This window comes from Schistocerca americana, chromosome 4, assembly GCF_021461395.2.
Source record: "Schistocerca americana isolate TAMUIC-IGC-003095 chromosome 4, iqSchAmer2.1, whole genome shotgun sequence".
NCBI lineage: Eukaryota > Metazoa > Arthropoda > Insecta > Orthoptera > Acrididae > Schistocerca > Schistocerca americana.
The window spans coordinates 347379533-347394173 of NC_060122.1; the positions used below are offsets into that span (position 1 = coordinate 347379533).

The 14641-nt window shown below is 42.5% G+C and overlaps 1 protein-coding gene across 1 annotated transcript in view; it reads left to right on the forward strand.

Annotated features, from left to right (window-relative positions):
- Positions 1 to 14641, forward strand: part of LOC124612288 — a 458713-nt gene that overhangs the window by 408556 nt on the left and 35516 nt on the right. The window contains exon 5 of the mRNA XM_047140396.1: positions 5606 to 5750. Coding sequence (XP_046996352.1) covers positions 5606 to 5750 — 145 coding nt within the window. The remainder of the gene's footprint in view (positions 1 to 5605; positions 5751 to 14641) is intronic.

The following is a 14641-nucleotide window of genomic DNA, read 5'->3' on the forward strand; positions in this document are numbered from 1 at the left end:
AAAAGCAATACGACGTAAACGCTGTGGTAAGAATCATACTGAGCAAGGGCTTCATGAATAAATGAAATATTTTTATTAGTCAGTCATCCGCATATTCTGTGGGTCGTAATCTCGGCCTCTTGCTATTACGTGGAACGAGTCCGATTTACAGTTGTAGCACACTGCCTCAGTTGAAAACTATGGCAATATGCTGACCATTTACAACATGGTATGGTTTGTTTTTACATGTGTACAGTGATTTATGCTTTACCACGTTCATTTCCTCTGTCCTGGATAGTGTACATCGTTTCTCTTTCAAGTTTACTGCATCGAGCTGTGCAGTATACCTTGTGGAGTAGCGGTTGTCGTTCGTTTTCATGTTGCAGGTCACTAGTTCAAACACCATTACCAGTAAATATTGGTTATTTAGTATTTATCATTTCTAGAAGGCTCTCAACATTTCTTATGTTTGAACCGTTCGCATATTCTGGAATGTTCCATGTTTGTACAAATAACAGCACTCTTCATCCATGAGTTCAGTTCTATTGTACCGTTGTACCTGTACGTCAGTGTCAGTAATAAACGTGCCTTCAGTGATAAGTATTGTACGAGGACGTGCTGAAAAGTAATGCCTCCGAACTTTTTACGTGAAAACTCTTAAAGCTTCTTAAATAAAACAAACCTTATGAACATTTGACATTTTTATTCTTCATGTCTACATATTTATTTTTTATTGTAGTCTGTAGGTACATGGTGAAAGCTCCCAGGATATCCTAAAGTTAAACTTTATTAAAAACAAAAAAATGAAACGCCGATCGACCATAAGCATTGGCAAAGACATTAATTATGAATGGGTGGTAAGGTGCAGACAAATGAAGAAAAAAAACCATCATTCATTTTTCCTTGTACATCAGTATTAAGTATTTTTTACTGAAGTGAAGTGGAACCAAGTAAGGAGGATTTTGTTATTTTTGACACGCACTGTAGTCCTTGAAGCCTGCTGCCTGGTCTACAATTGAAATGTAAAAGTACGATCAGTCAAAAATCGTACAGCAGAACATTTCTAATAATGCAATTGTAATTTGCTTTAAATTAATTTTTCTTTCCATTCATAGTATTATTATTATTATTATTATAAAATAATAATAATAATAATAATATCACATTAGTCACGCTGGCGATGAACACATCTCTCCCAACGAGAGACCAAGTTTTTTTTCATACTGTCACTGCAGAATGTTTGACTTCGTTGACGGAGCCACCACCTCACCTCTGCTTACACCGCTTCAACACTGTCAAAGTCAAGTGCTCGAAGGCGCTCCTTACGTTTTGGAAACAGATGAAAATCGAGACTGTATGGAGGTTGATAGATGACAGTGCGCCCAAGTCATCAGATGGTTGCAGATGTCGCAGCACTCATGTGTGGTCTGACATTGTCAAGCTGAAGGAGAGGTTTCTCGGTATGTGGACAATCTCTTCGAATGCGAATGTGAAACTCGATTGCAGCACGCTGTTTCTCACGCACCGACTTAGTTAAGTTAACCACCTCCATGTTACACGCTACACCTCGGAGCCCACTGGCGGTAGGGGAATGCAATCACACTGAAGCGCCAAAGAAACTGGTATAAGCATGCCTGCTCAAATACAGAGATATGTAAATAGGCAGAATACGGCGCTGCGGTCGACTACGCCCATATAAGACAAGAAGTGTCTGGCGTAGTTGCTTGATCGTTTGTTGCTCCTACAATGGCAGGCTATTAGGATTTAAGTAAGTTTGAACGTGGTGTTACAGTCAGAACACGAACAATGGGGCACAGCATCTCCGAGGTAGCAATGAAGTGGGGATTTTCCCGTACGGCCATTTCACGAGTGTACCATGAATATCATGAAACCGGTAAAACATCAAATCTCCGACATCTCTGCGGCCGGAAAAAGATCCTGCAAGAACGAGACCAACAACGACTGAAGAGAACTGTTCAACGTGACAGAAGAGCAAACCTTCCTAAAATTGCTGCAGATTTCAGTGCTGGGGCATCAACAAGCATCAGCGTGCGAAACATTCAACGAAACGTCATCGATATGGGCTTTCGGAGCCGACGAGCCACTTGTCTATCTTTGATGACTGCATGTTGTTGTTGTTGTTGTGGTCTTCAGTCCTGTGACTGGATTGATGCAGCTCTCCATGCTACTCTATCCTGTGCAAGCTTCTTCATCTCCCAGTACCTACTGCAACCTACATCCTTCTGGATTTGCTTAGTGTATTCATCTCTTGGTCTACCTCTACGATTTTTACCCTCCACGCTGCCCTCCAATACTAAATTGGTGATCCCTTGATGCCCCAGAACATGTCCTACCAACCGATCCCTTCTTCTAGTCAAGTTGTGCCACAAGCTTCTCTTCTCCCCAATCCTATTCAATACTTCCTCATTAGTTATGTGATCTACCCATCTAATCTTCAGCATTCTTCTGTAGCACCACATTTCAAAAGCTTCCATTCTCTTCTTGTCCAAACTATTTATCGTCCATGTTTCACTTCCATACATGGCTACACTCCATGCAAATACTTTCAAAACTGACTTCCTGACACTTAAATCTATACTCGATGTTAACAAATTTCTCTTGACTGCATAAGCCAATGCTTTACGCCTCGCCTGACCCCGTCAACACTGACATTGGCCTGTTGATGCCTGGAACATGTTGCCTGGTCGGAGGAGTCTCGTTTAAAATTGTATCGAGCAGATGGACGTGTACAGATACGGAGACAACCTCATGAATCCATGAACCTGCATATCAGCAGGGGACTGTTCAAGCTGGTGGAGGCTCCGTAATGGTGTCGGGCGTTTACAGTTGGAGTGATATGGGACCCCTGATACGTCTAGATACGACTCTGACAAGTGACACATACGTAAGCATTACCTGCAGCCATTCATGTCCATTTTGGATTCCGACGGACTTGGGCAATTCCAGTAGGACAATGTGACACTCCACACGTCCAGAATTTCAGCAGAGTGGCTCCAGGAACACTTTTCTCAGTTTAAACACTTCCGCTAGCCACCAAACTCCCCAGACGTGAACATTAGTAAGCATATCTGGAATGCCTGGCATCATGCTGTTCAGAAAAGGTCTCCACACCCTCGTACTCTTACGGATTTCTGGAGTCGTGGTGTCAGTTCCCTCCAGCACTACTAAAGACGCTAGTCGAGTCCATGTCACGTCGTGTTGCGGCACTTCTGCGTGCTCGCAGGGCCCCTACACGATATTAAGCAGGTGTACCAGTTTCTTTGCCTCTTCAATGTATGTAGAAATGAAGAATAAAAATGGAGAATGTTAACACCATTTGTTTTATTTAAAAAGGTTTCAGAGTTTCCACATAAAAATTCGTAAACATTACTTTTCAGCACGTTCTCGTATTTCATAAACGACCCTGCTTTCGAATTTGGACTTGACTGTGGTAATGACGTGACAGTATTTGTGAATGTTACTGCATTTAATTGATGGCAATAACGTTCATAAGGGAGACATCGATATCCCAACTGCTTAAAGAGCTCTCTACAGGAGTGTACACGATGTATTATCCTTACTACATGCTTCTGTACAACAGAAAACTATTTCCTCAATCACAATGATACGATGCCATGTTACGATGCCATAAAAAATTCTCTAATGGAAATAGCAAAAGTAAGCGAACTCTTTGATATTTTCATATAGTAAATTTTATATTATCCGCAACTTAAAATTTGGTGCGCTTAAAAGTTTAAGATTATCTCTAACATCTCTTCAAGTTCTTATCAACGTAAACATCAAAGAATTCATAATATTATGTATCTTTTGTTGATTTACCCCAGTTTGCATTATTTCCAATGGTGTGATCACATCTTATGCAACACTGGTTAGAATGTATTGTGATTACATCTTGAACCGTGAATTTACTTTCAAACCTTTTCTTAAGAATTTACTTTGTTTACTAACGATTCATCAAGAACATTAACACATTTAATCACACTGTGTGAGCGCGGAAGTAGTTGCCAGTGGGTAACTGATGAAAAAAAATTAAATTTCTTTCAACAAATGGAAATTTTATTTCTAAAAGCCTTTTTTTAAAACAGATTTAAAATTATAATCAGAAAGCACCCTCAAAATACCAAGTTACGATTTTATTCAAAGGCAGAAAGAACAAATATTGTCAGTATGAGCTTTCGGGCTGAGAACCTTGCCGCTGCCTTTTGATATGGCCGTAATCACGACCGCTCACAACAACCTCTGAAAGACTGCACTGGCGCAAATCTGCAACACACCAGATTACTTTAAACTAAAAGTTTTAACAACTCACGCAAGCACATAAACTATGCACCCAGTAGGTGGGATGGAAATGGTACAAAACACTAACATTAGAAAAATTAACTTGCCACCGAAGGTGCAACTTGATTAAAAAAAAACACTCTCACGGTGGAATGGTGGCAGCTTTATATACTAAAATGACCATTTAAATAAAAACCCATGAAATGCAGTCTTACATAAAATATACAAACATGCTCTACATTACACATATACCGCCTCTCCAGATGATAGGCAAGATAAAAACATATTTCAGGTATTTGGCCGTTACACTTCAAGGAATAAATTCGTTAACACCGAATCCGACAAACATGACAAAGGCAGACCGACAGACACACACTAACTGCCTAACAAATGCGGACGAGAGACAGAAGAGCAAGCTGGGGACAAGAGACCGACCAAGAACACAAGTAGAATTTAACAAGTAAATGAAACAACATATCACGAATCACTTAACTTTTAATAAACTGCGATGTCTGGCGAAGACCTAGCGCAGCACGCCCAAAACGCTCTGCCGAACCGTCCGCTACCAGCCGCTTCAACGGACGCAGGAAGGCGCGCCGATCTCCCGTCTCCTGGCGTCGCAGCTCGCGCCGGCCAGACCGATGTCGTGGGTTGACTCTTGTTGCTCTCGTGTCGGCCGCGAAGCCACTACCCCTCGCTATACGGCGCGGGCCACTGGACTGACGTGGCGACCTCACATGCGCCGACGCTCAAGACGGACAAGTCATCTTGTGTCCCAGTGCGCGACCGACCGACCGACCAACCAACCGATCGATCCAACCGCCAATGACCATTGCTTGAACAGACTCGAGCAGACTGGTGACCTAAAACATACTAGCACTCCGGACGACAGACAGACAGACAGACACACACTGACTGCCCCACACTGACCCGGCTGACCAACTGACCAGACTCCCCGCCTAGCGAGCTCATAGCGCCCCTTAAATGCACGTGAACAGGCAACCTTTTCCCTTTTCCACCAGAGGGAGACACCAAAGCTGCAATTGCCACAGCGGCGCCACCGCCAGAAACGGAGGGCGACTGCTTCACACAACGCGCTACGGCGCGCTCTTCAAAACAGCAATTTTTCCCACGGCTCACATCTAAATTTGGCGACAGAGCATTTCCAGTTACTTATAAGCCGGAATTTTCAAGGAAAATACTTTTTTCTTTTTTTTTTTTAACGAGAAATTTGTGCTACAGAACGTACGTGTACGTACATACGTTTCAAATTGTCACAACTGATTTTTGTGGCTAAAGTCTTAGGAGATCACTATTGTGTTTACAGGAGCCTCATATCCGCATAGTTTCGCTACGGAGCCACGACTTCACCGGCCTGGGCTTCACGGTGTGCGGCAACATGAGAGACGGCATCTTCGTCAAGGACGTGCTGCACCGTGGGCCCGCTTCCGAGTCAGGTCGGATAGCACCAGGTACGTTCTTCGATCACCTACAACGAAGTTTCAGCTGGACTAGGACCAAACGCAGCAAATGTCGCCAATCTTACAGAATAAACATGGGCTAGTAGATAAAACCACACAACTGATCTATAGCTATTTATCATTTCCTGCTGCTTTCCCAGGCGAAAAAAACTGCTATGCTTTACAAACTTGCAGGGTCAACCCGAACTCCACAGACTTTTTTTTCTGATATTTTTCAGGGATACTTTTTGAGTATTTTGCTATGGGCGAAACAGGTATTGTTGGGCCCATACGCTGGAAAATATTACAATTTAATTTATTCCATACAGTTTTAATCTGACAAATGTTAACTAGGCAGATTAAAACTGTGTGCCGGACCGAGACTCGAACTCGGTACCTTTGCCTTTCGCGGGCAAGCGGGCAAGCGGGCAAGTCCTCTATCCTTTCTTCCACGAGTGCTAGTTGTGCAAGGTTCGCAGAAGAGCTTCTGTGAAGTTTGGAAGGTAGGAGACGGGGTACTGGCAGAATTGAAGCTGTGAGGACGGGTCGTTAGTCGTGCTTGGGTAGCTCAGATGGTAGAGCACTTGCCCGCGAAAGGAAAAGGTCCCGAGTTCGAGTCTCGGTCCGGCACACAGTTTTAACCTTCCAGGAAGTTCCATATCAGCGCACACTCCGCTGCAGAGTGAAAATCTCATTCTAAATGCTAACTAATTTTGAACCAAACGAGTAGTTCCTATCGTATGGAGTAGGAGTGATCCTGAGAACAGAAGATGTTAAGCACTATTTAAAAAAAACTTATTTATTTTACTAAATACCCAAAGGCTGGTAATTTCACATCACAATTACTGACACCTATTAGACTCTATGCAAAGGTTTCTTTTACCTGAAAAACCATGACTGTTTAAATTTATATTTACAGAAGACCTAGCATTAAAACCAAATATCAAAAAATGTAAATAACTTTATAGTAGATCAAAATGTCAACTTTAAAACCTTCAAAACTACCATAAATTTTAAAATTTCTTTAGGCAAACTCTAAGATAAATTTTGAGAAAACAAATATTCACAATTGTCAACAAATCAAATCACTTGAAAGATAAGAAATGCAATGGCAAGAAGGCCAGTCCCTTTTACAATAAGGGATTAACTTCAGACTGGACAATCGGCGGTTGCCTCTCGTCAATGCCACCTCTATGGCTGTTACTTTGGCCATACATCAACACAATATCCACACGTAATAATAACAACTCCTGCAACACAACAACTATTAAGCACTTATAACAATCGAGCAAAGTGAATAAAATGTGTTGGCCCTTAATAACATCAGAACTAGGCTTTTAATTTACACCAAAACTGCTTCTTAACTAGAGAAGGAGCCAGAGAAGTTAATTGCCAAACCAACTGACCAATTTAAATATTAAAACAAAACACAGCACCTCAGTTACTAGGTACAATTTAAAAAAAGGAGTTCACATTATGAAAAAACTTACTTAAAAAGACAAAAAGCTCGGCAAACTCAAGTGACAAATTTAAATATGAATAAACAGCACCTCACTTGCTTGGTGCACTACACCTTTTTAAAATTCAAGGTGGTCTTTCTGTCGTACTACGCGGGGAGGAGGAGGAGGATATTAGTGTTTAACGTCCCGTCGACAACGAGGTCATTAGAGACGGAGCGCAAGCTCGGGTTAGGGAAGGATGGGGAAGGAAATCAGCCGTGCCCTTTGAAAGGATCCATCCCGGCATTTGCCTGAAGCGACTTAGGGAAATCACGGAAAACCTAAATCAGGATGGCCGGAGATGGGATTGAACCGTCGTCCTCCCGAATGCGAGTCCAGTGTGCTAACCACTGCGCCACCTCGCTCGGTCTACTATGCGGGCACTGGAACGCGATTGATGTCTGGTAACCAGTTCAGCGAACTTCAGACAAGTTTGCTTAAGTACAAATTTTTAGGACAGGATTAGTGCTTACCGGATGTTAAACTTTCACTGCGTCCTTCATCGCTACTACCGAAATGCTTTTTTTTTCCCCCTTTATTGAGTTTCGATTCCCCCAAAGAGTATGGGCTGGCAGCAGCTTAGTATGCCGCTCTTCAGCCTACAGAATTTGTTTTAAAAAATGAAGATAATAAATAATAAAAGCAGGTGATAAAATCGGTGACTTAAATGGTAAAATGGTGGAAAATTGTGGAACTGAAAACATAAAACAAAGGGTTGGTGATGCTAATGAAATACACAAGAAGCAGACAAGTAAAATAATAGACATACAATTAAAAACACTGCGACAGTCTGGTTTCTGTTCACAAGAGATATAAAAATCATACCCAGCGACAGCATGATTTCTGTTCGCAACACTTCGGAAAGACTCACAACACTGAACACTCACTTGAACACTGCACGAAAAAGTTGGCAAAAATATGACACACCACAGCCAAAGGCAGACGGGGGGAAACCTGGACAGATGGTGGGAAAGAAAAGGGGCGAAGGAAAGGAAAAAACGAAGTGGGGGGGGGGGGGAGGTGGAGAAGGAGCTGACGGAGGACGAGCACTCATAAGAAGGGGGGAGGGGCTGCGCAGATGCGAGAGGGAGTGGGGAAAGGCAGAAGAGGGGAATGCAAAAGGACTCTTGGGGAGGGGGAGAGAAGGGAGGCAGAGAGAGGGTAGGCGGAGAAAAATCGGGATGGAAGGGGGGGAAGAGGGAGCCTGGGGAAAAGACAGAAGAAAGGAAGGGGAGATGAGGGTCAGAGTTAATAGGAGGGATAAATGGAGGGAGAGAGGGCATCATCTGGGAGGGGGAGACCAGATTACCATTCTCATATACATTAGCCACACTAAACGACCCATCTAAGGTTGAGCACATTGCACACACTGGGATCAATAACTTGTTCCACAACCTGTCTCCGGTACAGTGTCTTAAATGGGAAGTAAACAGCAACTGCTTTGGTGAAAGTGCGATCCACACGTGTAAGTGAGCCAAGCTAACATGTGCCAGTTGCAGACCGCTGCGACACTACGTACTCCACTCAGTTTGGCAGAACCCAGTCCGCACATACAACCATCTGTCCATGTAGGACGCCACACACGGCTGCTTTGCGTAAGGCTAGTTGCACTATGGCTTCACCTCTTATCTACTCGAGAAAGCGCTCATTCTGTCGTTGATCTCTCTCTCTCTCTCTCTCTCTCTCTCTCTCTCTCTCTCTCTCCCTCTCCCTCCCCCCCTCCCTCTCTCTGTTTCCCTCTGACTGTCTGACACTGTCTTCTTCCTTTGTCTGTCTTGTCTGAATAGGTCAGTGTGTCGACTGCGATTGAAAATTAAGCAAACTGAGTGTTGTCATGTTATTAAAAATTTTCATTTGAAGGATTGGTTTGCCGCACAAATCAAAATAGAATTGGATGAAAGTCACGCAGACTCTGCACCATCACTGAAGACCATTTACTTTGGATTTAAGAATTTAAACATGATTGGACAAGCACTGAAGACGAAGCGCACTCTGACTGTCCAGTTGAGGTCACTACAAAGGAAATCATTCTCAAAATCTATGATGAAGACAGCCGAATAAAAATTCGTGAGATTGCTGAGTCTTTAGGCACCTAAAATGAGAGAGCACATAATATTGGGCATGGAGAACTGACGAAGAAGTTTTGTGCGAGGTGGGTGGCGCGATTGCTCACAATCGGCCACAGGCATCTGGCACAGCATTTCAACACAATGTCGGTGACGTCGAATCGGAATCCGCAAGACTTTTTGCTCCGATTTCCGACTTTTGATTAAACCTGGATCCGTCATTACACACCAGAGTCAAATGGCTCTGAGCACTATGCGACTTAACTTCTAAGGTCATCGGTCGCCTAGAACTAATTAAACCTAACTAACCTAAGGACATCACACGCATCCATGCCCGAGGCAGGATTCGAACCTGCGACCGTAGCGGTCGCTCGGTTCCAGACTGTAGCGCCTAGAACGCACGGCCACTCCGGCCGGCACACACCAGAGTCAAAACGGCAGCCAAAACAATGGAAAAAGGGTGGTGAGAGCGCACTGAAGAATTCAAACAGGATTTTGTCACCTGCTCAGGTGATGGCAACTGTTTTTTGAGATTCCCAAGGAATATTCCTCTTAGATTGCTTGGAAAATGGCAGAATCATAAACAGACCCTATTACGCTTCACTGTTGGATCATTTGAACCTTGCATTGTCTGAAAAAATATCAAGACTGGTATGAAGAAAAGTTTTTGTAAAATGAGTCTTTCATATAGTGTTCATTAAAAAAAATGACGGTCATTCCACTTGGGACCTGTGGAATGGTATGTTAGCTTATTTGTTAGAGTTTTAAATATTTGTCACGTATTATTGTTTTTCTGGCATGTTCTACATTCTGAATGGCCTCCTGTTTACGGATCAATTGGAATGAAAGTAAATCTAATCTAATCTAAGAAGCAACCCACAGTGTCTTTGTCGTCAACAGAATCTGAATTTGTAGCCTTAAGCAAGGCATCTAGTGAGGCATGTTGGCTCAGTAACTTGTATCATAGTCTTTCTGGCAGTCAAAGCCATGTTGTATTTTATGAAGATAATATGCCAGTAATAAGCGTTTGCAAGAACCTACAGTTCCATTATGAACCAAAGCATACAAATGTAAAATTTTTGCTTGTGAGAAAGTGTCTACTAAGAAAGTTATGTTAAAGCACATCAGCACAAATGATCAACAAATTGTTGTTCTAACAAAGGTACTAGGTAAAATAAAATTTGAAAAATTGAGAGGCATGTTAGGACTTACTTAGAGCTTGTAATTTGTTACTGTAACACTGATAATTAACGTTGAAGGAAAGTGTTAATGCTACAATGTTAATGTTACCTTGAAGAAGCAATACTGTTTATGAGTTGTGTTACCTCCCATTCTTTAGATGCTTTGGCTTTTGATTTTTATTCAGTGTGTGTGTCGTTGTGTGCCATTAGTTGTAAGCTGTTTTGTATTACGATAAACTCTGCACAAACAGGCTTATTTTTGTGCTACATTTACTATGTCTGATGATACATCAGAGGTAAGACATCATCACTACCTTCACAGTACAGTAACTATAGTTATGTAACCGATGACATGAGTTACTAAATACGGTTTCCCGAAATTCATTCACCAAAGAAGACGAAGTAAATATTCCAGAATTCCAATCGAGAATAGCAGCCAACATGAGTAACGTAGAAGTCGATGTCCCTCGGTGTAGTGAAGCAGCTTAAAACACTTACTAAAGGCAAGTCTTCTGGTACCCTCGTGCTTAGCAGTCGTATACAACCGATCGGTCTACGAAACATCGGAAAATTGCGCGGGGCCCCAACAATACCCAAGAAATGAAGTAAGAGTAAATCACTGAATTACATACCCATGTCACTGACATCGATTTGCAGTAGGATTCTGGAACGAATACTACGTTCGAAGGCTATGAATTACCTTGAAGAACACGATCTATTGATACACAGTCAGCACGGGTTCAGAAAATATCGGCAGAGGGCTTTTGACACCTCACAATCGGCTTATAGGTAAACCACATGGCAACGGGGTATCGTCGCAGTTGTGCGACTAGACTCTTTGATTTCCTGTCAGAAAGGTAACAGTTCGTAATAATTGGCGAAAATTAATCAAGAAAAACGGAAGTGATATCTGGTGTTCCCCAAGATCATTTGCAACAATCTGTATGAACGATTTAGAAACCAATATGACCAACCCCCTTACGTAGTTTGCAGATGATGCTGTTGTTTACTGACTAGTGAAGTCATCAGAAGGTCAAAACCATTTGCAAAATGATTTAAACAAGATACCGTATGGTGCAAAAAGCGGCAATTGACCTTGAATAATGAAAAGTGGTAGCTCATCCACATGAGCACTAAAAGGAACCAATTAAATTTCGGTTATACTATACACCACACAAATCTAAGGCCTGTCAGTTCAACTAAATAAGTTGGGTTGGGTTGTTTGGGGGAAGAGGCCAAACTGCGAGGTCATCGGTCTAAAAAAAATGGTTCAAATGGCTCCGAACACTATGGGACCGAACTTCTGAGGTCATCAGTCCCCTAGAACTTAGAACTATTTAAACCTAACTAACCTAAGGACATCACACACACCCATGCGCGAGGTAGGATTCGAACCTGCGACCGTAGCGGCCGCGCGGTTCCAGACTGTAGCGCCTAGAACTGCTCGGCCACCGCGGCCGGCGTCATCGGTCTCATAGGTTTAAGGAAGGACGGGGAAGGAAGTCGGCCATGCCCTTTCAGAGGAACCACTCCGGCATTTTCCTGGAGCGATTTAAGGAAATCACGGAAAACCTAAATCAGGATGGCCGGACGCGCGACTGAAACGTCGTCCTCCCGAATGCGAGTCCAGTGTAATTAAATAAGTAATGATTTCAATTAGGAACAACTTAAATGGGAACGATTACATAGAAAATGTTGTGGGGAAGGCGAATCAGACTACATTTTAATGGTAGAACACTTAGAAGAGGCAACGGATATACAAAAAAGACTCCCTTAACTACGCTTGTCCGACCTCCTCTGCAGTATTGCTACACGCTAAGGGCTTCTTTCCAGGTATGATTGACGAAGTTCATCGAAAAAGTTCAAACGAGGGCAGCTCGTTTTTTACTATCGTGAAATAGGGGAAGAATGCCACAGTGTGGGTGGCAGTTGTTGAACCAAGAACTTTTTCGTTGCGACGAGATCTTCTCACGAAATTTCAGTCACCAACTTTCTCCTCCGAATGCGAAAATAGTTTGTTCTTGACCATGTATGTAGGGAGAAATACACACTAATAAAATAATAGAAATCAGAGCTAACACAGAAAGGTTTAACTGTTAGTTTTCCCCATGCGACGTTTGGGAGTACTAGGATAGAAGAAATATATAAAGTTGGTTTGAAGAACGCTCTGCCAGGCCCTTAAATATGAACTTCAGAGTAGTCATGTAGGTGCAGATGCAGATGATGCTATAATCTTCAGGAAGGTCGCAACGCCAGAAGACTGTAGCGAAATGCAGGAAGGTCTGCAGAGTGTCGATGACTGTGTAAGGATAGTCAGATGGCCCTGGATTTATACCTATAAATGTAGTGTATTGTCCATAAATAATTGAAGAACTTCTATTGTTAGATTGCGTTACTGACCATTAGCCTAGAAGCAGTGTGAACATAAAACGCCTAGAAGTAACTGTCCAGAGAGACCTAACGGATACTGACAGTATACACTGATGAGCCAAAGAAACTGATACACGTGCCTAATATCATGTAGGTCTCCGCGAGCACACGGTAGTGTCGCAAAATGACGTGGCAGGGAGTCGACTGATGTCTGAAGTAGTGCTGGAGGGAATTGACACCATGAATCCTGCATGGCTTTCCATAAATCCGTAAGAGTATGAGGGGGTGGTTTTCTCTTCTGAAGCACATTGCAAGATATCCCAAATATGCTTAATGCTGTTTATGTCTGGGGAGTTTGGTGGGCAGCGGAAGTGATTAAACTCATAAGAGTGTTCCTGGAGCCACTCTGTAGCACTTCTGGGCTTGTGAAGTGTCACATTGTCCTTCTGGAATTTCCCAAGTCCATCGGAATGCACAATGGACATGAATCGATGCAGGTGATAAGACAGGATGCTTATGTACGTTCCACCTATCAGAGTCATGTCTAAATGTATCAGGGGCCCCCCACACGATTACACAGCCTCCACCAGCTTGAACAGTCTCCTGCTGACATGCAGGGTCCATGGATTGATGAGGCTGTCTCCATACCTGTACACGTCCATCCGTATTGGAATCTGCAGCAATTTGCGGAACAGTTGCACTTCTGTCATGTTGAGTGATTCTCTTCAGTCATCATTGGTCCCATTCTTGGAGGATATTTTTCCGGTCGCAGTGGTAGTAGAGAGTTGATGTTGTACCAGATTCTGAATATTCACGGTACACTCGTGAAATGGTCGTACGGAAAAATCTCCACTTCATTGATACGTCAGAGATGCTGTGTCCCATCGTTCATCCGTCGACTATAACACCACATTCAAACTTACTTAAATCTTGATAACCAGCCATTGTAGCAGCAATAACCAATCTAACAACTGCGCCTGAGACTTGTTGTCTTTTATAGGCGTTGCCGACTGCAGCTCCTTATTCTGCCTGTTTACATGTCTCTGTATTTGGATATGCATGCCTATACCAGTTCCTTTGACTCTTCAGTGTGAAACCAGTTGTAGGAACAGCAGATGGCAGGCTGGGACTCATCTGAAGAAATTTACGTAAATGTAGTTCATCTACAGAAGAAGTAGCACTCAAAAAATTTGTTTGACCAATTGCTGCTCATTGTTCATAAGACTGGAGTTCCTATTGTATTAATGGAAGACATAGAGAAGAGACAATGAACAATGACACGATTTATCATGGGATTCTTTTGTAAACATGTGAGCATTATAGAGATGTTCAACAAAGTCTAGTGACAGATGTTACAAGAAAGATGATAGGTATCACCGAGAGATTTAATGTTGAAATTGTGAGAGCGTAGGTTTCAAGAAGGACCTGAAAATATATTAATTCCTCTCACATAAGTATTAAATGGACAACGATGAGAATATCATAAAAATTAGAATTACTACAGGTGTTTCCTGTGCACCAGTCATGAACGGAACAAGGATTAATGGTAGAAGAAGAACCCTCTTTCACACATCACACAGTGTCTTGTGAGGTGTAGGAGTGAATGTAGATGTTGAAACCTTCACATTGTATCTCTCTTTACAGATTTCTACTCAGTTTCCCATTTGTTGAATTTATCCTTCTTCTGATCATCTATTTTTACTTTGAATACTCATCCATTCATTCTGGGAACATTCCTCATCAGTGCCACATCCTTGCTAGGACTGCTCATGAAGTTTTAATAAACT